The sequence below is a fragment of the Panonychus citri genome, unplaced genomic scaffold, assembly GCF_014898815.1.
Source record: "Panonychus citri isolate SS breed McGregor unplaced genomic scaffold, ASM1489881v1 Contig00111, whole genome shotgun sequence".
NCBI lineage: Eukaryota > Metazoa > Arthropoda > Arachnida > Trombidiformes > Tetranychidae > Panonychus > Panonychus citri.
The window spans coordinates 458,705-484,214 of NW_026515516.1; the positions used below are offsets into that span (position 1 = coordinate 458,705).

General features: G+C 32.2%; 1 protein-coding gene across 1 annotated transcript; it reads right to left on the minus strand.

The window, feature by feature from the left end:
• Nucleotides 1-292: 292 nt before the first annotated feature.
• On the minus strand, nt 293-25,367 carry LOC128389847 (beta-3 adrenergic receptor-like). Its single transcript, XM_053349488.1, has 3 exons — nt 24,294-25,367; nt 1,345-1,454; nt 293-1,060 (listed from the first exon to the last, which is right to left on the minus strand). Exons 1-3 carry the CDS (start codon nt 24,707-24,709, stop codon nt 378-380), a joined length of 1,209 nt encoding a protein of 402 aa, XP_053205463.1. The 5' UTR covers nt 24,710-25,367; the 3' UTR covers nt 293-377.
• Nucleotides 25,368-25,510: the final 143 nt, after the last annotated feature.

Consider the following 25,510-nt stretch of genomic DNA (forward strand, 5'->3'; position numbering starts at 1 on the left):
AGATATAGCTGATCTTGATGAGACTATTATTAATTACTTGTTCTTGTGGTCAATGTAGTAATCATAATGATACAATGTAACTAAACTTCCTGGTTAAGGTGTTGGCTTTAATAAACTTAATGGACATTAATCTAGTTTATGATGCTAACTAAACTCTATGATGATTAAGGTAATTTTTAATAATCATTATTATCATCAAGTGTGAATAACATTAATCAAAAGGACAATGGGAGTGGAAAAAACTTGATAACTTTGTAAATAACAAAGAAAAAGTTTATCATCAGTTTGGGTGAAAATAGATTTGTTTTTATTCGTATTTGGTACAGTTTGAGTTTGAATTGATCGACAGTTCGTAATTTATATGAGCTGTTGATAATTTACAGGTAATGTTCACGAGAAGGAGCTGAAGCGGAAATGGACGATGATACTTGACCATTACTTTGTCCGATGGAAGGACAATAATGGGATTGACGACGAATGTAGGAGTTTGTTGATTCTGTTGATGAGAGAAAAACTGATTTGATAGCATATTTGACTTCTTTCATTCGGTAAGAATAGATAAAAGGATCAACAATGGCCTTAATAATGACTAGGGAATTGGTTATGAAGCCAAGAACCATTCTGACGGTTGTTGGCTGTGAGAGAAGAGGATAAGGACAACCATCAGTACAAGAAAGTGCCAACCAGATAATGTTGGGCATCCAGCAGATTAAATAAGTTCCAACGATAATTAGAGATGTAATCGTTGTCCGACGATACTGGTGACGATTATCAGTCGACCCTCTACTTGAGATACAACCACCTCCGACACCTCCGCCGCCACCACTGGAAGAGATGGTGGTTGTTATCGCGCTAGAAGTTGTACCTGTTGTAGTGCTAATTGAGGCTCCATCAAAACGTCTGAGTGATCGATGTATATTGGAGGTGAAGAATAGTGAATGAAATATTCGACAATAGGCAAAGAACATTAGGAAAAGTGGAGTCGAAAAGCAGATTAATATGGTAAATCGAAATTTCCAAAAATAGAGAAACCAATGAGGACAATTTCGAGCTCGAAAACCTATTGCCAAAAGAAAAATAGAAAAGATATTAATCGAATAATATTCGAGCAGTTTAGTTTCATTCTCACTTCCTAATGATTGGTCATTAGATTTTCATGGTGTAAATTGTTGAAATTTTTTTTTATTAGAAGAGAATCTCCATTAGAAGAGAATAAAGAAGAAAAAATGAACAAATTCTGTTATTTTTCTTTTGCAATTTTCTTTTTTTTCATATCTCATTTAAAAACTTGTGGAGAAAAAACAAAATTACATGAATATTACATGAGAAAGGAGGAAAACTCACCTTGACATGGAATCGACCAGAAATAGCCGGTGAAAAAAGTCAATGAGATTATCCAACAAGAAGCAGATAAACCATGAACTGCTTTCCGATTTTGAAATACACTTTGAAGTCTGTAAGGGTGAGAGAGTGGAAGATTGTTAGAGAAACAGAAAAATTGAAACTCCATGAAATTGCTGGAAAAATTTTCTTCTTCTTCATTGTTATCGAGATGAAATTGAACTTGGAACTTCAAAAATTATGGGATTCAATTGTCATTTATTGCGAATTTGCATTAAAAGGTTGACCTTCTGCCTATTTAAATTGCAATTTTGTTTTCGTTTTTGACAATTTTTCTTTCAAGCGATTAAATTAAACCTCGAATCATGAACAGAATCGATAATTTAATGAGAGTGAAAAATTATCCCTTATAAGTTTTAGGATAAAATTCCGATTCCATTGTAAATCTTTTTCATGGTGAGTATTTATCGACTGATCAGACTGATCAATCTATTGATAAAAGTTCAATATGTTCACTTTATGTACATAATCACTTTGAATTCTCACAAGTCCAAGCTGATGTAAGCTAAATGATAGACAAGGGGAAATGTTTCTAGGAAAATGTCCATGACGATAATTCATGTAAATTTCATGGTTTAAATCAATATAATGACTGGAAAGGATTATCATGGAATGAAATTAACTTGAATCATCAATTTCTATATGAAAAGGGTTCAAGTTTATTATTAGATTAATGTAAAATTGGCTAAACCTTATTGTCAGACTAATCTGATCATTTCATCCAGTCCGTTAGTCTTTCATAGTCTGACCTTCATGTCCTTTTGTTCGTGATAAAAGCACCATGATAAATTCATGTTCAATTGCATGAGAATTCAAATTGAACAATGTTACAATGAATTCTCAAGGAAAGTGAGAATAAAAAACATTGTATCATTTTGATTCATTGATAATCTTTTTTATCATCGATTTGACTCAATTTTCCAAGTTGAATGCCAATGAATTTACTGAACACACACTGAGTTCAGTCACCATGAACAAGGAAAATCATATTTAAATTTTATTCTTCCTTGATTAACAAATTGTAATATTCTGAATTAGATTCAGTTTTATTTACTCTTATTCCATATAACTCATATTTGGAAAATATGAACTTCAATCAAGATCTAAATTCTTGTTTTTTTAGGCTCAATGAATTCATAATTTTCTATTACATTAAACTAATTATCAGTAAGATTATTTCATCATTTGTAAATTGGCAAAGATTTCAAACTAAATGACGGAAGTTGATGGAGAACGGAAATTAAATTTCTACAAATGAATGACTTGAATCAGAACAAAAATAATAACTCTCAGAACTCACAATTCTGAATATTTAATTTTCGTGCAATCTGATTACTCATTTGTTGGATCAATATCAGTATAGACACTTAGAATCTACAACAATCAGTTGACCAAATGGACGTTTACTTAAATATAATCCGGAAATTGATACTGATTTTGTTGATATTATTATATTTACATGATTAAACTGTCAAATTATTACTCATGTTAATTGTTAATTGATTAAGACGGTGAATACTTTGACTCTGAGTAAGATTGATAACATTATTAATCCAATATGTTAGTTTTATAGATGACATCAAATCCAATCAATTGTTGAGTTTATTTCATTAGGTGGGATGATGAAATTGTCCATGGTGATGATTATGATGATAATAGTGATTATTGAATTGTGATGATAATGAAAAAATGATTAAATTCAGTGGGTATTCAGTGTCATCCTCTTCATGATGAACAATCAAAATAAAGGAAACGACTCATCAACTCTTGAACAATTTCCATAAAATTATTCAGAAAAGGAGATTAAGGTTTCTAATGACATGGATTGGAAAATTATCATGATAGTGAATAGAACAATTTTCCAATCAAATTTCATCTCGCTGATATTTAGTTACATTATCTTTTTTTTTCTTTGGCTTTTTATGAATTTTTCTTTCATTATCGGTAATCTGAGTTGAGAACTTTTTTTTTAAAATAGTCATGAAACAAATTCGATTACTGTAGCTAAATATTATCTTCTTCCTTTTTAATCATAGTAATTTAACCAACCATCAAGTGAAAAAAGTTCTAACTTAAAGTGAATCATTGAACCAGAGATGATTAGGAAAGAGAGGAACTTTTTTCCATTTTCATGAGGGATCATCATTATTATCGAAACCATGAATACACCGAATGATGAAATCATGTCTTTGTATAATATGATGATGCTGGGATCATGCTAAGGTTGGCAAAGGTGAATGTTGAACTGATCATGATGATGGCTTGATAATATGTCAGAATGTGAATCGAGTACGAATAAAAAATGATTGACTCCAATTTCATTATGTTTTTCATCCTGAAATTTATGATAATTTATTGGATCAATTGCTTTTTCATGAAATCTCCCATGTTAGGGTCAGAGATAATCTATCAATAGATAATCATTTGAATCAAATCTATTGACAGTTAAATGATAAATCTCAGATATAAAAAATTCCCATTGGTATTATTTGATTATCTATCATTCACAACTATTCAGGGTTTTTCAATCTCTATCCTATTCACGTGGATGAATGTGATTCAAGTTCATTATTCAGATTATAATTATCATGATAATCATTGTTATTATTATTATCACTTAGTATTACGCTGAGATAGTCACAAAGGTGATTTATCGTTCAGTTTATTGAATTTATTTGAACACGGAGAAGATAAAAAAGGAAAACTCTCGATTCTGAAAATAATAGAACTGAATTATCGTTGCCTGAGAATAACAATGAATCATGATAATTAGATTGTAATTATATCATCAAAAATTTTTTATCTCTCAAAAGGCAACACAAGGTAAAAGTTATTAAAGCAAATTCAGTTTCATGATTAATTTCATGATGAAAATGTCATGTAATCACAATCAGAAAATCAGAGTGAATTTCATGACCTAGAAAAATTATTATTCAAGATAATTTTTTTAATATTAGTACATATCAAGTTATGAATATGATTACGGTGATAAATCATAAAGATAATATTAATTTACGGTTACAATTGATTTTAGTTGTGTACAATTAACAGTTGGATAAAAGTTTTTCCTCAATTAAATTTCATCTGATGATGTTTTTTGTTTAATATATTGCTGGTAACAATTGAGTTAATTCAATTATCATAATCAAAACTAATCATTGAATCAATCATTCAATTGTTTTATCATTCGTTACATTTAATTGTTATTGACAAACATTAATCACTATTGTGAAACTAATTTAATCAACTTGGATTTTCAATTTGGGCTTATATTTGTTTACCTTTTTTCTTGTGGTCAAATCTTAACCTAATTTTTATGGTAACATGATAAATCATATAAAATGACCGATATTATCATCAGCATCGTTATTATTATCATGATATTATTGATAATCTTGGTTATTGAATCTTCATTGGGTTTAACTAATCATAATAATTGTACTAAACTGTAGCTTAAACAAAATCAATCACTGACACTCTCAACTCATGATGATCATGTTGATGGTGATCATCATAATCATGATCGTAGTGATAAATCATGAATCAGTTGATCAAATAGATATATCCTTTTCCATGAAAGGAGAAAAAATCAATCGATTTATCAAGAGTAACAGGGATAAGAAAAGCTCTGAATCATTATTAAGGGTGAAAGGTGTTACCATGAAGGAAACAAAAATTATCTTTAACAACGTAACAATTATCTGGAGAAAAATGATCTTAAAACTATTGAAAAATTTTGAAACTTAGTCTCCTTGCAATCAAAAGTCTATCAATATAACTCACACCATGAAGAGTATTTGAATTCACGATGAGCCCACAATCAGAATATGTTTGAAAATAGTTTCAGAGTTTTATTAATCTTCTCGTGAAATAAAGCTAATTTATTAATTTTTCCGATGAGTTACACGTTGCATTTTTTTGCATCACATCCTAAAGGAGGATAGCCAAAATGTGGGATTTCTCGCTGAACTTTTCCGAATTTTTCGAAATAGGTATCAATCGAAAGCTCTCGGTGAGCTGAGTCGAAAAAACTGATCAGAATAAAAAAAATTATCTTTCCCTTTGCCTCCAAGTAAAATGAAACATGTAGCATGACAATGTAACATGCGCTCCTTGTAATCTTTGGAGATGAGATAACGCGAGAGAGAAAAAATGATTGCGATAATCAACCTAAAGAGAAAAATTGATTGCACATTCATGCAAATGGTTAGCGTTTTTTCGGGTAACATGAATCAAGATTTTGTATCTTTATTTGCTCATGAAGCGTTTAACTTTTTAAACGATGCGCGTTAATTTGCGGTTACCAAGAAACAAGTAGAATAAAAAAGCTTCCGTTAAAATAAAAGCTTTTGAATATTATTCATCTTCATGATTAAGATTATTATTAATCAGTATTGTTTCTTTGACTTGTTCATTTATCTTGAATACTTGACTCGTGCTTACAAACTGATAATTTGTAACCTGTTACAAGAATTTTTATTCAAAGAATTTAATTGTTCTCGTATTTTAGTTAAGTGAACAAGTGAGTTGCTGAAATTTTTCCGAAAAGCGTTGGTATCTATTGGTAAGTAGATCTTAATCATGCTATCATGAATCTTGTTCTAAATGTCATTTAACTCCTTTTCTTTTTCATTTTTTTGTAGATTCATCATGTCCCAAGTATCAATCATTGAGTTACCACGACAATGTGATTGTGGCCATGTTTTACCCGATAACCAGCAAGTGTTCATTCATAGGTGCCTTCTCACTTGTTGTCATGATTGTCGTGTTAAGGATACATGTTTTTCATGTGAAATAAAATTGATTTCAGAAGATTTTGTGATCATCAAGAATCATGAATCACAAACATGTCAACATGATGGATGTTCACATGAAGCTAAATATCAATGTTCCTGTTTGAATTTAAACTTGTGCCTGGAACATGTTCTCAGTCTTCATGAAAGCTTACCAACTAGTAAGAGATGTGCACCAAGTATCATTGATACATTAAAACGTGAAATCGTGTGTAAAAAATGTGATTTGTTCATTGCTAAGGCTAAAGATACATCCACCGATTTGCCTGTTTGTGAAAAATGTATCAAGAAACATGGATTGGTTACAACATGCATCAAATACGATGATCATGAAAAAATGGATCAAGAGATGAAGCTATTCACGAGTGCATTGAAATCTCGATTAGTGCTACAACATAATCGCTTGAATGTGTCCAGGAAATCAATTGAAGAGGAAGAGACTAATTTTGGTGAAAGCTTGGACAAGTTGATCAAGCTTCATGAAATTGTTAAAAAAGAAAACATGGACAAAATCAACACCCTTAAGAAGAACATGGAACAAGTTATGAAATTGGCTGAAAGTGTTGAAATGCGAGAAGCCAGTTCGGTCAATTTAGTATCTTGTACAAGTTCTCGTGATGTCGATTCATGCACCATGAATAAGAGCCCGAATTCGGATTAGTTATGAAACGAGCTCAAGTTAAATCTTGGAACTTGGCCCAAAAAACATGGATTGTTTATCTTCTTGATTATGGAAGCAATGTTAACGTGAAGACGCCAAATGTATTCGAATTGCCACAAGAGCACATGAATATCGAGGAGACATGTTACAAAGTGAGCTTGGTTGGAGTAAGGCCACGTTCTAACTTCTGTTTCACCCACAAGCTTAAGCGAAACACGAAATCATTCATCTACAAATACTTGCTTCCTGAAAGTCTTCGAGTTAACGTGATCCATGAATACAAGACGCCAGATGAAAACATTTTTTGTAGTGTTACTTCATTCAAAGGAAATAAAATGCTCAACTGGATTCAAGAGCTTATCGAAGCCAATTTAGCTTTGCCTCAAGTTGATCCACCCTGTTTCATCCCGGGAGAAAAATTTTTGCTACTTGGCACATTATTTCAATATTTGTAATGAAGAGTGTGAGCGAATTCATGAATGTCCATATTGTCATGGTAATCATTTTCTCTCACAATGTGATAAATTCACCAAAGAAATGAAAACTCAAGAATCAAAAAAATCTGTTTAATGCCCAATTGTAACATGAAAACATGATAAATAAAAATTGATCTCAGTTCATATTACGTGGTTTTATGATCACATTTGTACTTGAATCGACAAAATGGAATAACTTTTTAGGGATTGTTTCTAGTAATATATACATTGAATTTGCATGAACTGATGAATATCGAGCGAAAAAATTCACCTTTGCAGAAAATCTTTCGTCAACTTCACCACATGAATAGAGGTTCTCGAACCCATGATCAAGTAGTAAAAGTTCATTTAAACAGAGAACTGTTTTAACTGAATCTGAATAGATTTTTGTGATCATGAAACACTTTTCTGAGTACAATATAATTGAATTGACTCGTGATTTACCTGCATCATAAGATTGTGTAGTTAAATGTATACCATTTAATTTGAAATTCTCAAGCTCATGAAGAGATTCAAGTTCGATATTATTTTGCTGGACGAATTCATGTAACTGTGTTGTAACACGTCCAAGTCTTCTCTTGATACGATTGAATGGCACATTTAACTTCATGAAATCACCTTCGTCTTCATTAAATGCGTGTGAACATAATAAACAATTCAAATTGATCTTATGATTGAGCTCAATTTCATGCAAGTTTGTAAGAGCTTGTGGGACATTTACAAATTTTCTTGTTTTTTTCTTGATGATTCCCATTTCATTTTCGGAGTTAAATGCTGATATTGAGCCAGCAGGTCCCAGAAAAGACACTGAATCGACTAAATGTAACATGATATCAACGTTATACGTCATGAATTCACGACCATACAAGTTTTCAACGTTACGAACAAATTCATAAATCTGTCTTTTGGCTCGCGGTAGCTCAGCTTTCACTACGGGAACTGCCTGAATGATTGCGATTGCTTCTGATAGTTGTGCCAAGTGAACAATATACTTGTAGGGTAACATGTTTTTGAGTATAAATGGAAAGAAGCAAAGTAAAAAAGAGGCGAACTCTGTTGCTTTCCATTCTTTGTACTCGTCCATGTTTCTTGACTTACGATGATGCTCTGTTGTAACCTTGATTTTCGTGACTCTTGTATTCATGGTCCTTATTTTAGACGCTTCACCAAGAAAATAAGATTTTTCTTTATTATTTGGATTGAACCATCCTCTTCTGAAAATATCTTTAATAACACCGAGATAAACACAGTGCATGATATCAACACTGAAACCATTTACCATTTTGAAATGATTTAAATACATGAGAGTCTATCAAGAGCTAATGTTGAAATTTCACATGCACTGAGTAAACTAGAAGAATTTGTTCCTACTCTTCCTCCAACTTCTCAGTTTACACCAATTATCGTTAACTTATTTATTCTATGTAGCAACATGAACACAAAGATAAATTCTAATGATTCATGTATCACGGAAGCAAAATTACCGTTCACCAAAAATGTCACAGCAACACGAACCAAAGCTGACGTAAGTTCAGCTAATTCTACAGAAAACATGATAATTGAACAATTTTTCCTTTAACAGAATGAAATCAAGCTTTGTGGAAAAGTAGTTTTGCCATTGAATGAATATTCAAAAGCTACCATGGCCAAAAAACCTAGTCTCATTGTTTCACGTGTTATACGATCATGTTTTCCAATCGGAATTAAATTAAGATGCGAAATCAATACTAATTGTGACGATACAAACTTCTTGTGGCGAATCGGTAATCTAGACCTTGAATATGAGGAAAGAGTCAAAAGTGGTCAAGAGATTCTTGATATCATAATAGGTAAATTGTTTACAGTTTTAATCGTGCTTTTCTAACTAGTTTCATCGATTCTTGTCTTTTATTTCATTTACAGAACACGCACACATGTTAAAGAACCACGATTCCATGTCCTTATCAAGTTATCGTGAATCAATGTATCAAGTAACAAAGGCTCTCTATGACTGTGATAGACTAAATCAGCAATCGCTTGGTAAAAACGGCGGAGACGAGCTACAAGATGTGGATGATCACGAGGACAATGATTCAAGGGAAGATTTCAACTTGGATGTTCATGAACCAATAACTAATGAGGCTAAGAAAGAATCGGAAAAAAATTCAACAACGAAACATGATGATGCTCCATTTCTGAACATACCACAAGAACATGTTTCATCAATCAATGAAGCATCTAATTAATCATGGCTTAATAAGCCATTGAATAATGGTGAAAAAACGATGATTCAGATCACGATGAGAATGATAATTCACTTTCCACATTAGTTTCAAGCTCTGTTGTTAGACTTTTCTAAATTTCGTTTCATGATTACGATTTTTCTTTATTTATTTTCTTTTCTATTTTGAATTTTTTGAATTAAATTATTTCTGCATTCTAATATTTTATGTGCATTTCAATTTACTCAAAAAAACGCAAAAAAATCTATCTAAGTGCCTCAATGCGCAGGTAAAAAGCATCCATGAAACGTACTTCAGTGCTCATTAATTACTATTCTCATGTCTCAAGTTAACCTGTATAAAGTGCTCAATACATCTAGAAACGCGTTTCTTGCGTCTTATTTGAGAGAAGCGTTGAGATTTCACTAGCTAGCGTACATGTCACATTTTACTGGGCTGACATCATCAACATCAACGAACACGCAAATTCAACAAAAGCCATGTTTTGTATATGTAACAATTATTTTATATTAACTTTAAGAATTAAAACTTAATCACAATTAAATCATAACTAAATCTTGTATATTTAATGTTGATTAAGGGAAGAGGGAAGTGGGGAATGATTCAAATGATACATTGTAATACAATAATGTCGAAGGTGATCATGATCAGAGTATCATGATCACCTTCTCGAATATTCCAACAATTAATATTTGAAATGGTCATCATCAGACTGTGACCATAGCCTTGGTCACAGTCTGATTGATTAACATAAACTTAATTAGAATTTCTATTACAGATACATGGCATGATCACTGATAAAGAATGGACCTTTTGTACGAAGAAGTAGAAAAAGGACAATGCAATAAACAAAAACGGGCAAGAAACGACAGTCAAATTGGAAACAATAAACGAGACGGACAAGGAAATAACAACACATATTAATAATATCATTGAACAAGCGAAACAAAAAATCAATTCAATCGACTCAATAATATGCCCAAATGCATTAGATAGAGTAAATTACAAATCATGCAACGAACTAAATAAGAGACTTAAACCCATCAACAGATACAATAATATTACTATATTACTATATATATACTATAAGGAGGCTAATTTGATTAAGAGGATTTCCTTTACTCTTCTTTCGATGCAGAAAGATTTGTAACAATATCTCGACTGGTGGATGGTGTATCAACATGTAGGATAGGGTTTTCGCCTGTATCTGAACGCTCATGGGTTATGATGTATAAATTTATCAATTCGTTGAAAGTCAAACATGAAAATATAAGTTGTTACATAAACTCAATTTGTTGATTACTAAACCTCATCACTAAGTTCTAGATCAGCCAATTCGTCGTCCAGTATTAGTTTCAGAAGTGATTCAAAATTAGCAGATCAATCATTTCTTGTATGGCTCCTTGGATCTGGACTACCGCTGTTGATTCTCTTAGGTGTTTGCCTATGGACATTAGAGTTTTGAAGTTCAACTCAAAAGCCTAAGGCTTACCTTGTTGATGTTTTCGCTGCGGGACAGTCTAAGAGGGAGTCTAGACAGCGAAACTGGGGGAACAGGGATGGTGGCGCACACAATTTATACCAAATATTTAAATAAACTTCTTAAAATAAACTTCTTAAGGGAGAGTAGCACAGTGAGAGAGAGAAAGATAAAAAAAATAAAGTGTTGATGTTGATGTTGCTGATGGCAATGTTGAGCTGTAACTATCTAACTCTTTTATAGTCAGTTCGGCCCATTGCGAAAGAGAAAAGACATAGAAAAGAGAAATGTTTGACCTCCCAAACAAAACCAAGAAAAAGTCTCTTTCTTATAGCCAAAAAAGTTAATTGGATGCGATCTCTAACTTTTCTGATTTTCCTCGCAGAGATGGTTATTTATTATCCGATGCAGAATTCCATTGCAGAGCAGAAACCAATAATCGAATAGCATCATCTAATCAAAACACAATAGAGAATAAAATAATGAATTCGAGCCATTATCTATTTCCGTGTCCACAATAAAAATTTCTCTAGGACAATCAAACACCTAACTGCTTCCGTTTAATAATAGCCAATAATTGAAAAAGAAATCATTTTTTGTTTAATTGAACTTAAAGTATGGGTTACTGTAAAAATACATTATTTGAAATTTGATGAATTTTCCAAAAAGGTTAGTGAAAAGGTTAGCCAACGTCAGCCAAAAGCAAAAGGTGGTCCAAATAACTCAACTGGTACATGTTGAACAACAGAAATTCAATGAATGATTCGATTTGAATCCAAATAATCTTTGACACGCAGGATTTCTAATGGATTCTGCTCATCTCTGTCATCTCTCATCACCGGTTTCCCCCGAGGAGTTCATTGAGGACCAGGATAAGATTTTCCGCTGCGACTTGGGATAGGTTCCTCTTTTCTTCTAACCGCACAATCAACGTGTTGGTACCTTTTTCTTTTGTATTAGTCTTACCCAAGACATGACGACTCATATCTCTAGCCTTGTCAAATCGGAGGGAACAATAAAGACATTGAAATCAAACCGGATGCTCCTTCGCATGATTCACCAACTCATCTTCGTGATCTGACAAATCCAATGCTTCCACTTGCGATTCTGAAAGGATAGGATTTTCTGTACCTACGAACGTTGGAACACTTATTTGACCAAATAATCAGAACATTATACAAGCTGATCTTTTCCGTTGTTTGTTTGAGCTCTAGCCTTTACTTTGACGTTCCAATCTATACTTTACATGTAGCAGGTTATGATTTTTTTGTCACTGGTTCCACCAGACTTTCCACTTCGTCTTCTGATGTCTCGCTCTCATCTGTGATTCCTTCACTATCTTGATAACTGTGTGTTACTTCGTGATCTTAAATTTTATCCACTTCTCCCCGCTTGTGGACTGAAATTACACTCATCCCTTTCAGTTTCACCCATTACTACTCTACTTGGAGAACCACTCGGGCTAAAATTCAATTTTCTTGGTCCTCAGATTCAGATTGACGAATGTAGTAGATTCGGCTGTAGAATCCAGTTCCAATGCATCAAGAGCTCCATTGATGGTACCATCGACAATCTTAGATTGCGTCTCATGAATAGAAGATTGTTGGTCGGATGTCGACATTGCAGATACTCTAATAATAAAATAGCAACAAAAATGAACACAGCAAATAATTACACAAAAACAGAAGAAGTGAAGAATTTATGTACCTTTACATATACCTTAGGTGAAATTTACGGGATAAAAGAAAACAAAAAATATACAACGTTTTTTCCAGTAACAAAAACAAAAGAAAACAATAACAGAATAAGGTAAGACTTCGGATTAGGTCCGCACGTTTAGAGACCTGAAATTTTTTGTGCATATAGCTCATGTCAAACTACATATTATTGAGAGTGTTGAATTTAGACAAGATTCAGTTCCTGAGATACAGGGCTTCAAAGTTGGAATTTGCCATAGAGCTCTATGGGTAAAAATGAAGTTTTCGTATATGCATACTAATGTCTTTTACTTCTTGATTTTTGTACATGTTATACCTTATGGTATGAAGTATTATCATGAAAAAATATGGACTCTAGCTACCACGGGTGAGTACTTATTGTGTGTTCTTTAAGAGACTTTATTCGTCTTTTACTATAATTAATGAATCACTACATATAGAAGTACTAAATTTAGTTGAAGATCAAGTCAAGGACACACAATAATGTCAAAGTCCTCTCAAGGTCAAATTACGGTGAGTAGTCTATGATGTTTTCACTGGTAGAAATATGTATAATACACTCGCTGTAGACGAGAATGATGTGTTTGGAGTATATGCAAACTGGTATACGATAGATAATAAAATAGAAGTGACGTAGCCATGCGCAATCAGATCTATGTTTATCAACCTTTCAGTTGACTCACGGAATCAGCAGAGGATATGAGCCGTCAATAGCCGCTAGCGACCACACCCACTTGGGGGCGAGAGGGGTCAAATAATTTTTCGCCACGCCATTTAATTGCAGAGATGTTCAAGTTAAGTTTAAGTTGTACTATCAAGCAATCTGTATAGCATATGCTGGATATCATCATAGCTCTGTTATCTAGCTAGTACTGACTGAACAAGTGTTGTTCACAGTGTGGCTGTAATTCCGTTACAAAAGAAAGATGAGCAGGTTAAGTTTTTATTCTCCGTATCCTCCTGAATCATGTCCTCTGATCTTAAGAGCTGCAATGATAACGATAAAAATTTGCATATACAACGCATATACAGCATTGTCAGTCCAGTACCTTCTGGCGGTGTATAAATGCACCGATTATGTGTGATTCAATAGGTTATTTTATTACAAAACTTCGTACAAAAGTAAATGCAAATAAATTGTTCAATGACCCTGAAATGACCTTGAAATCATTGTGTGACCTTGACTTGATCTTCAACTAAATTTAGTACTTCTATATGTAGTGATTCATTAATTATAGTAAAAGACGAATAAAGTCTCTTAAAGAACACACAATAAGTACTCACCCGTGGTAGCTAGAGTCCATATTTTTTTCATGATAATACTTCATACCATAAGAGTTATATCTTTGATAGTATTATCAGTTTATTTACATCCAATAAGCTATCCAATGATACCAATATCATGTCTCTACGACTAACATAACCATAGGTACGAATATTCGACCATTCTGGACATTAAGGGGGGAGTCGATATCGGTTCTCATACATTAAACATATATGTCCATAGTACTTTCCATTAACTATCTATTGATACCAATCTCAAGTCTTTACGACTTACATGTTACAAATTTACTCATTAGCCTAAATCCATATTTACCGCTTTCCATCTTCCATCTTGAAGATTTCACTGAACTGCGTCAGGTGTAGCAGGTCAATTTGAGAGATGAACAGGTTAGAAAACAAGTTAAAGGGCTATTCAGCTATTTTTACTGATGGTTTTTGCGATTTTCTCAGCAACTAAGAGTCAGAGAGACCTTGAAACATGTTATTTTACCGATGACCTGAATGACCTTGATCTTTTGATATCACAATTGAGTATCGCTCAAACTCATACCACTTAAGCCTCGTGTCTCTCTGACTCTTATTTGCTGAGAAAATCGCAAAAACATCGATAAAAATAGCTGAATAGCCCTGTAGTATACGTTTCAACTTTGAAGAAAATCTTAATTTTTGATAACAAGTGCAACATCATCATGAATAAAATTACCCTATCAGAATTGCAACTTAAAGTATTAGTCTCTGCTATACTTTCTCATCAATGATAGCCCTCCCGATCGACAAACATACCACGCACGTCGAATTATTCAGTCAGGAACAGAGGAATAATCTTCATCAAGGCTCAGATTCGCTTACTCTTGAACCATTTGTAATCCCACGGACATTGAAAGAGATTCAAGTTACAATTAGGCAATTACTAACAGCTGAGGCTAGCACAGATAATCTACGGATCAGGATAATGAAAAGGATTGGTATATGTTTATTGATACACCAACGACAGTTTATCAACCTTTCAGTTGACTCACGGAATCAGCAGAGGATATGAGCCGTCAATAGCCGCTAGCGACCACACCCACTTGGGGGCGAGAGGGGTCAAATAATTTTTCGCCACGCCATTTAATTGCAGAGATGTTCAAGTTAAGTTTAAGTTGTACTATCAAGCAATCTGTATAGCATATGCTGGATATCATCATAGCTCTGTTATCTAGCTAGTACTGACTGAACAAGTGTTGTTCACAGTGTGGCTGTAATTCCGTTACAAAAGAAAGATGAGCAGGTTAAGTTTTTATTCTCCGTATCCTCCTGAATCATGTCCTCTGATCTTAAGAGCTGCAATGATAACGATAAAATTTGCATATACAACATATACAGCATTGTCAGTCCAGTACCTTCTGGCGGTGTATAAATGCACCGATTATGTGATTCAATAGGTTATTTTATTACAAAACTTCGTACAAAAGTAAATGCAAATAAATTGTTCAATGACCCTGAAATGACCTTGAAATCATTGTGTGACCTTGACTTGATCTTCAACTAAATTTAGTACTTCTATATGTAGTGATTCATTAATTATAGTAAAAGACGAATAAAGTCTCTTAAAGAACACACAATAAGTACTCACCCGTGGTAGCTAGAGTCCATATTTTTTTCATGATAATACTTCATACCATAAGAGTTATATCTTTGATAGTATTATCAGTTTATTTACATCCAATAAGCTATCCAATGATACCAATATCATGTCTCTACGACTAACATAACCATAGGTACGAATATTCGACCATTCTGGACATTAAGGGGGGAGTCGATATCGGTTCTCATACATTAAACATATATGTCCATAGTACTTTCCATTAACTATCTATTGATACCAATCTCAAGTCTTTACGACTTACATGTTACAAATTTACTCATTAGCCTAAATCCATATTTACCGCTTTCCATCTTCCATCTTGAAGATTTCACTGAACTGCGTCAGGTGTAGCAGGTCAATTTGAGAGATGAACAGGTTAGAAAACAAGTTAAAGGGCTATTCAGCTATTTTACTGATGGTTTTGCGATTTTCTCAGCAACTAAGAGTCAGAGACCTTGAAACATGTTATTTTACCGATGACCTGAATGACCTTGATCTTTTGATATCACAATTGAGTATCGCTCAAACTCATACCACTTAAGCCTCGTGTCTCTGACTCTTATTTGCTGAGAAAATCGCAAAACATCGATAAAATAGCTGAATAGCCCTGTATACGTTTCAACTTTGAAGAAAATCTTAATTTTTGATAACAAGTGCAACATCATCATGAATAAAATTACCCTATCAGAATTGCAACTTAAAGTATTAGTCTCTGCTATACTTTCTCATCAATGATAGCCCTCCCGATCGACAAACATACCACGCACGTCGAATTATTCAGTCAGGAACAGAGGAATAATCTTCATCAAGGCTCAGATTCGCTTACTCTTGAACCATTTGTAATCCCACGGACATTGAAAGAGATTCAAGTTACAATTAGGCAATTACTAACAGCTGAGGCTAGCACAGATAATCTACGGATCAGGATAATGAAAAGGATTGGTATATGTTTATTGATACACCAACGACAGTTTCAGCTACGAGGAGCTTGGGTAGCTTTTTGTATTAGGGCATGCGGTATGAGTCAAGTGTCAGTTTAATTTACACTCAATTGGCCAAGGCAATAAGGAAATATCCTGTTATGTGGATTTAACATTAGGAAGACGCTTTCTGCAACGTAATTTGTATCTTTTTAACCATTTACATTTGGTTCCATCTGAACATGAGTTTTGGTCCAATCCTGACAATATGTAACTTTGTAAACATAGATATTGCTCCCCGTCTTTTCAACTATCGATTACTGTAATGCATATCATTGTAACCCTAATAATAATCCTGCAAATTACTTTTCTAATTAAATTCATTTTCCCTCAAAAAGTCATTGCCCTAAAGAGGCCTCAATACTTTAACACGGAAGTGTAAAAAGTAAGAGAAAAGAAAGAGAAACGAGTTTTGTGAGTAAAGTTGTTGACCTTGGGGTTTCCCTTTAAAAGAAAGAGAAAAAGAAACAGGCTGTTTAATAAAAGTGTGCCAGAGTGTGTATAAAAAGTAAGAGAAAAAGAAAGAGATAAGAAAGAGAAAAAGAAAGAGAAAACGGAAAAAAGTGTCATAATTTGTGTAGTTTTACTACTACTCTTATGCAAACTTTCAAATCCTTTGGATACTATTTTTATTTTAGCGAAAGTCTCAGATACAGATAATTTGCTCTTCAGTGATACTAACTACTCATGAAGAGAGAGAGAAACACAAAGAGAGAGACACAAAGAGAGAGAGAGAGAAAGAAACACAAAGAGAAACAGAAATACAAAGAGAGAAACACAAAGAGAGAGAGAGAAGCAGAAACACAAAGAGAGATAGAAAAAATCAGGTGAGTTCTTTGAAACAATATATGATAAATTAAGCAAAAATTGACTCACCGATAATTAGTAAAAAACGTAACGGTAATGATAATGAATACATTTTATTAAAATAACTACTTGGGTAATTAATTAATTAATAATATTTAGAAACAAATTAAAATTAACCTTGTTGTTTAGCTAATAAGATGACGTGTGATGAAATTTCATAAAAAAAGGTTGAAAAATATTCTTGCATAATGTTGCTCAGCAACAGGTGGTTATGGCGGGTGTTTTGATTTTTAGGTAAGGCTTAAGGATTACTCCGGGGTGGAGCTTAATAGGCGTAAACAATAATTTATGGCCAATAAGGGTTAACCGGACAATTCGAATAATTAATTAAATTATTTAATTGTTTGATTGTTTGATTGTCTTAGGCCCTCCGGGCCTTCCTTTGTCGATTTTGACCCTTTTAATGAAGACCTAACCTAACCTAATTTAAACAAACACATTTAATCAACTTCGATAATTAAGAGTTTTCGATTAATTGATCAATTAGCTCCACCCCGGAGTAATCCTTAAACCCTACCGATTTTTACTCTAAAAAATCGATTTTTCAATTCAAAAACTCATGAAAATTTTTACCCCCCACTTTCGCTTCTGGCTGAGCCAGAAGCGGAGGTTTCATTACTACTTTTAGATAACGAAACAACCCCTATTTTTCATGTTAATACGTCATCTAATCATCGAGGTATCGTTTCAAACCTTTCTATGTTCTAAACTAACGACAATGAACAAGGAAAATCAAATTAAACAGGTTTATCTCATCACACAATGATTAGGATACAAGATTGAAGAACAAAATTTTTATTCAATTAAACTGAAAATAGTTCAAGAAAAATCAAATGACAAAAAATAGACAAAGAGTTGCGATTTCAGCACTATCAGGATTATTATCATTATTTGTATGTTCTCAACAATATTTACAAACTTATTAAATTCATAATCATGACAAGAGAGAGAGAGAGAGAGAGAGAGAGAGAGAGATGGGGATGAAAATTTTTCTTCAACATCAGAACTTATCAGCTCTATTTCTTGTTATTATTTTCTTTTGATTCCAATTCTCTGAGCTATTTAAATGCAAAGTATTCGAAGGAGACTTTTCCTCACTACCTGTAGTCTTCCACCACCATCACAACCCTCTCTCACTCTCATTATTCTTAATGAGATATGGTTTTGATGGAAAAACAATATTTATATTTTAACCAGTTAAACTTGACCAATTTCACTTTTTTTCTTTTTTTGTATCAATGAGAAAGAAAATTCGTTTTCTGGATAAAAATCAACAGTTTCAACAGTGAACTCCAAGATAACACAAACTTTTTGTACTTGTTACAAGCTATCTCTCAAGACTATCACACCTAAAGTGTGTATAAAACCCTGAATATATTACTTTCATGGTAATAATATCAAATTAATGTCTAATGAAAATTTCTATTCAACCTTTTCCTCTCCCATATTCATGGTTCCTAAATAATAATCCTCAGCTCGGAATTCATCTTAACCATAAACAATTGTCAAATTGAAGCATCATCAAGAAGATGATGATGATAAGGATGATAACAAGTAGCTTATAAATAATATTAATATGTATTTATCATCATGTAAACTCATCGTCATCTTTCATTATCAGTCAGAAATCAGTAATAACTTTTATACACCATGAAAAAAGTTCAGACTTCGTTTTCACATCTGAATAATTCCATGAGAATATTTTTTCTCTCAGTTCAACACTTTAACAAACTTAGTTTTCATGACGATAAAGATGATAACTAATTGATATTTCCTACTAACAGCATCCGGTTACATCTTCATACTTATCATCATCATTATCAGTTTCAATTCACCAACTTCTCATCTTTCATCAAAGAAGAAATTTTTCTCTCTTCTCATTCATGGAAATGATTTCCATGAATTATTATTATTCACCAGTCACCCTGAGTTTTCATCCTTGGAGCATAATTTTCATCTTGGATTGAATGTTGAGCAAACATTAACTGTTTATTTTTTTCTCTTTCAATTACAATGAATTCACTAGTATGTGTTTGAATTTCACCAGACTGAATCTTCATGGTATCAGAACTTATCTCTTTCCCCTTTTTACATGATGACATTGCGGTGAGAAATACAGAAAGTTAAACAAAAAGAAAACGATATTAAAAAATTTTTTTCCATCAAATAACATTCACCATAATTTCATGGTAATTTAAATTTCCTAGCCAATCCAATTGTATTCAATTAGCCTGAATCATGAATTATTATCAACATGAATGAATCGAAGGTAAAAAAAATATTCATTGTTACTCTAAGAACTTTTTTGCTTTTTCTCCTCTGAGAATTTACTTTCTATTTCCACTTCATCCCAATTCTAAGTTCAATCGTTGTTGTTGTTGTTTCATAATAATAGCTCCATGTTCATGGTGAGATAAGTTCTGAATGTATTTCTGAATTTCCCTGGTTGTCAATAACATTCACATGAAACTAATTGATTCGTTGGAGATTTTTTCTCTTCTTTATTTTTACTCAATGAATCTTATTGTCAGAACGAAATCTCATCAATGATCATCATCATCATGGTAATAATAATAAAATTGTTGGATAACATGATTAAGATGATATGATGATGATGATAATGATCAGAAGAGTGGAAGATAAAAATGAAGATGGAAAGAGAAAATATTTTTTCACTAACTCTCACTCTCTTTGTCTCTCTCATCTTGATCTCCACATGATGAATATCAGAATTTTTTTCCACCCTGAAACTACTCATCTTCCAGACATCATCAATCATTGTATCATAATCATCATCATGTTATTATTATATTAATTGTCCATGAAGATTTAGATCTGAAACAACAACAATAACTGGATAAACACAACAAATGTGATACATTAAATCAGTTTCATGGGGATCGTTATCATCATCATCATGATCAGATTGATGATGGAAACAAAATTTGATACAAAATAACAAGAAACTTACAGATTAGCATCATAAGATTTACTATTTGTAGGGGAAATAGATAGATTCATGATTCATCTCTGATAATGATCATTATATTACAAACATCTCAGGATGAAAACTACCACCATGAAACTAAACTCACAGGGAAACCTGAATCTTGAACAAGAATATATTAATAAATGAAAATCCATTTGCTGTATATCAATGATTTTATTAACTGTTGCCTTTTGTTATCGCCGAAAAAGTTACCAATAAGTTAATATTAATAATCACATCAACTGTTGATGACAATCAGAAAGTTATTATTAACTTGAAGATCTAATAAACTGTTATCATGATGATCTGAACTTTCATGGAGCTCAAACTTCACTAATATCTAACCCGAGATAATAAAAGTTACTCCCAGGTACCTACACTTGGGAGTAATGATAACGATTATGATGGGTAAGAAAATTACTAAACATTATGTAAATAGAGAGGAAAAATTTTCCCCTGATTTGTGAGGTTATTATGATATTCTGATCGATTCATGGATCAAGAATCTCTAATTCATGTAATATTTGGTTGATTTATTCTTTTACCAAAAGAACAATGAATTTCTTTGAGAGAAAGCTCTGATATCTTCTCTCTAGATCGCAAGATTTTATCGATACTTAACTGGACACTAAACCGTTTCATGTTCACATGAGTTATCATCCTGATAAGCTTTCGATAGAAACATCGGAAGTAACATGATGGCCCAGGAAAAAGGGGAAGAAAATGAATTCAATTGAAACGTCAAGAAGCAAAATCAATGGGATGAGAATCAATTATCTCGTTAGCTACCAGCAACATTGGAAACTCATTAACAATCTGATGGATTATTAACATTTCCACCATCATTGAAGATCATTAATTCTCATCATGAGAATGGAAACTTTGATAATTATAACATATCATCACCTCTCTCTTACTCACACTCACCACACCCCTCATTTTATTGACTCATCAATAATGTAATATTTAAGATAATCTCCATCATGATTGGTTATTAAAATCAAAGATTTAAATAGTTTCCTTCTCGATGGAAATCACCATGCTCTTGAGAGTTCCAAGTGTAAGAATTGAAAGTCAATAAATACAATCTAGAAGATCTTGAGAATGTTAGATTCAAATTATTGTTGGAAGTTTCGAGAATAGAGAATCAAAAAGTTCTGTATGATATTTTCATTTTGATTCGTTTTTGTTTTCACCCTGAAATGTTTTTCTCTTTTTCCATGTTTCCCTCAATTCTTATCTGTTGTTACCTTTTGTTTAGAGACTCTGAGATTATTCATTCAGAAAACTGAACATGATGTAATATTAGCATAAAAAAGAATCCATGTAATCACAATCATCATGAGATGATGAAGAAAAAGAAAATATCATGGCAAACAAACACAAGGTAAACATTGAACGTAAAAGTAAAACGATGAATTTAAATTCGATTTTAAATAAGCAGCAAAGAAAAGAGCAGCTTTCGAATGAAGAAGAAGAAAAAAAAGAGAATACGATTTTAAAACATCTCGAAAATAAGGTTATCAAAACTTTTATATCTTCGAATTCACTTGAGCATCCTCATCATTATCAGAATTAACTTTAGCCTTGTTCCTCTCAAGTTATTACGTTTTTCTCACTCCCAATTCTTAGTTACCTTATTGTAACTTCTTGCAACTCTTAATATCATTATTATTGTTTATCACAATTTAGTAACAATATGAAATATATATCATTAAGAATAACGGTAAAGAGTATAATTTTTTACGTTGTTTGTTATTTTCCACCGGTGGGTTCATCTTCATTAGTGATGGATGAAAATTGTTTCAGATGATTGGGTTAGAAGGTGGGAAAATGTTTACTATTGTTGTTTTTTATTCCTCCGCATCTTGAATAACGGTAAATGTAAATGTTGCTACATAATAATAAGAAAACCTCAATGTAATGATCAGCATTCACTAACGATGTATAGTTAGTTGATGATATTATTATTATTATTATCGTCGAGTTGATGATGATAATAATTTCTGATTAATTTTCATGAGAGAGAAGTTTGTTTTTTTTTACTTCCAAATTGGAAAAGTTCTGAATAGGAAAATAATTTTTTCCAATGATTATTATTATCAGAACTCTTTTTTAATCATGTTAATAAATAAAGAATAGGTTAGATTAACTAATGAATTTGAAGCTTGGTAATTAAAAAAAAACAAACTTTGAGAGGGAAAAGTTTGTAAAGTTGAATCTCTAAAAAGGTTGAAAGGTTTAATTGTGTGTGAGTGTGTTTATATTGATCCTCCGGAGACGATACAGTTCATGTTGATTCAGTGGCAAGAGATAATATAATATCACCATGATGAGAATGAAAAGTTTGTTCCTGATCACGAATTGAAAATGAAAATAGATCATCAATCATGGAGAAAGAGTGAAAAGAAAAAAACTTGGAACCGGCAAATAATTTATTTCCTTTTATATAACAGTAACTATTTTTTCCCCATCTTCCTGTTCACCACCAATGGTAATATTCATAACCCACCATGGCTCATATACACTTATACATCACCTTCACCATTCATATCCCACCATCGTTTCAATTATTCAAATGAAAACCATTCTATCAACATTTGGAAAACTTTGATTGTTAAAATTTAATATTAACTTTTAAAAAAACTTTTTCTTTGTTGTTGAAATGAGAGGAGAGAAAATGTAATTTTAACTGTTACCCAATTAATCATAATTAACATATTATTAATTTTCGTCATCATTTCCGTTTCCTTTTCTCATTTACCTCCTTTCAGCATCCGCATCAATTTACATCGCCAAGATAATAATGTTTACTTTTTTTCATACGAGAACAACTTTTTCTTTATGTTTGTCCCTTGTATTTGTATTGTAACATTTACTATTAGGTTAAGTTACTTTTCTTAATTAAATCTTATGTGTCTATATGTGATTAACTTAATTGTTATTGATACTTGGAGGGAATCATTTAAATCAGTCTGGTAATTAACCGTTACAAACACTAATTACATTTACATGTTACTTGGATACTTTGATTATCCTTACTAATTAACCTTGACCTTGAAATTGTTGTTACAGTTTAATCTGGTTACTATGAATGATTATTAATTGATAATTAGTTAATTGTGTCCAGGTAAAATTAATATCAAATTGTTTGTGATTTAATTTAAATATGTAAACAAAAATGACAAAAAGTTTTTTCTAATTTATGTAAATATTATAAAAGTAACAATTTTGTCAATCAAAAGGTGATGCTTTTTAATTGTTTCACTTTAATTAAATAACAATTGTTAATTACAATTTGATGTCAATAGTTTTCTATTACTTGACCTTAAGGGTCAACACTTGACATTAACATGTAGCTCTAACTGATTGTTTAGATGTTTTAATTGTTGCATCATGTTAATTGTTTATCGTGGTTAACATTTTAATTAAAAACAAGACAAGGTAAATATTGAATAGCTGAGTTTTCATCTCGATTCAAAGTCTCATGAAAATTAACATGATAATTTTGGGACAGAAAAAAAAGTTAAATTCATTATGCAAATTAAGATTTAATTATGATAATGATATTGTGAACATAATTGCAATTCAATTTAATCGAGCAAATTAAATTAACTAATAGAAACTAAAGTAAGAAGTAAAAATTTAATCAGATCGTTGAAATTTTAGATCTACATTTCAAGTGGAAAATCAAATGAGCTGAACTTTTGTTTCTATTAATACTTATTAATCATGAAGGTTGAATGAATTATGAATTTATATTCACTCGAGGGCTGAATTTAAGGTGAAACTTACCTATGGTGGAGCGGGTTGGTTGTTGCTTGATAGTGAAGCCAAGTGAGTGCTAGAAGATGAAGAACTGAGGCAAAAAACGACGAGAGACGACAAACTTCAAGAATAAGAACCCAGCATTCGGTGGTTCGAATCTCGAAAACAACGGTCAGATAGATGTTCAAAATTCCAAGGAAAGTTAAAAAAGATGCGATTCCATCGGTTGTCGCCAAGTTTAAAGATAAAATTAACATTGGACTAGCTCGTAATCGTCGGGTATTACGAACAATAACCAATAGTCCATTTAGAGCAATACTGACCAGTCCAGTTATCAGTAAACATGGACAGAAAATCTTATAAGAAACTGGTGAAGGTTGTGAACTAGAATTACCTGCAAGACGAGCAAGTAAAATGATACTTTCATTTGAACAGGTATCCATTGTTATTTCAGGTAAACTTGATTGTCACCAAATTGTTGAAATTTTAAATTATTGAATCACAAATGCACAACAATCATAATGAAAATCCAGAACTTTATGATGATGTTGATAATGAACAATCAGACTTGACATGAAATGGATCAGGTTATGTTAAGGTTAACAGGTAAGTGTCACTTTCAATGAGAGTCAAGGATCATAATGGAAGAGCGAGAGAGATAGAGTGAGAGAGAGAGAGAGTGAGTGAGAGAAAAGTTCTGAATAGAAATTTTTCCACCAGATCATGGAAGATGAGTAATGGAGGATAGGGAAGGAGAATGGACTGGAACGGATGATTCGAGTAAGAGATGAAAAATGATAAAGGTAAATATATTGAGAGATGAATTGAAAGATGATGATGATAAAGTTTTTTGTTCCGCCTCATTTAACATTGGAAATAACAAGGTATCCATGATGGAGTAACATGACTTCATTGAATAATATCCGAAAATCAAATATTAGATATTTATTTTTTGTTCTATTCTTTTCTTTTTCCTTCTTTATTTTTACTATTCACCTAAAAAGTTTGCTGTTATATCGTTTGAGATACAAATGAGATGGTGAAACAATCTTAACAAAAACTGAGTTCCAATTGAATCTGATCAGATTCTGGATTCCAAGTTTTCTGTAAACACAAGAAAAAAAGGGAAGAGAGGAAAGAAAAAAGTGAGTCTAATTTGTCTCCCATTTTATTCTATCATCTTCATTTTCTGTCATCTCTCTCTCTCTCTCTTGATCATGGCTATTCCTCTATTTCTAGCATTT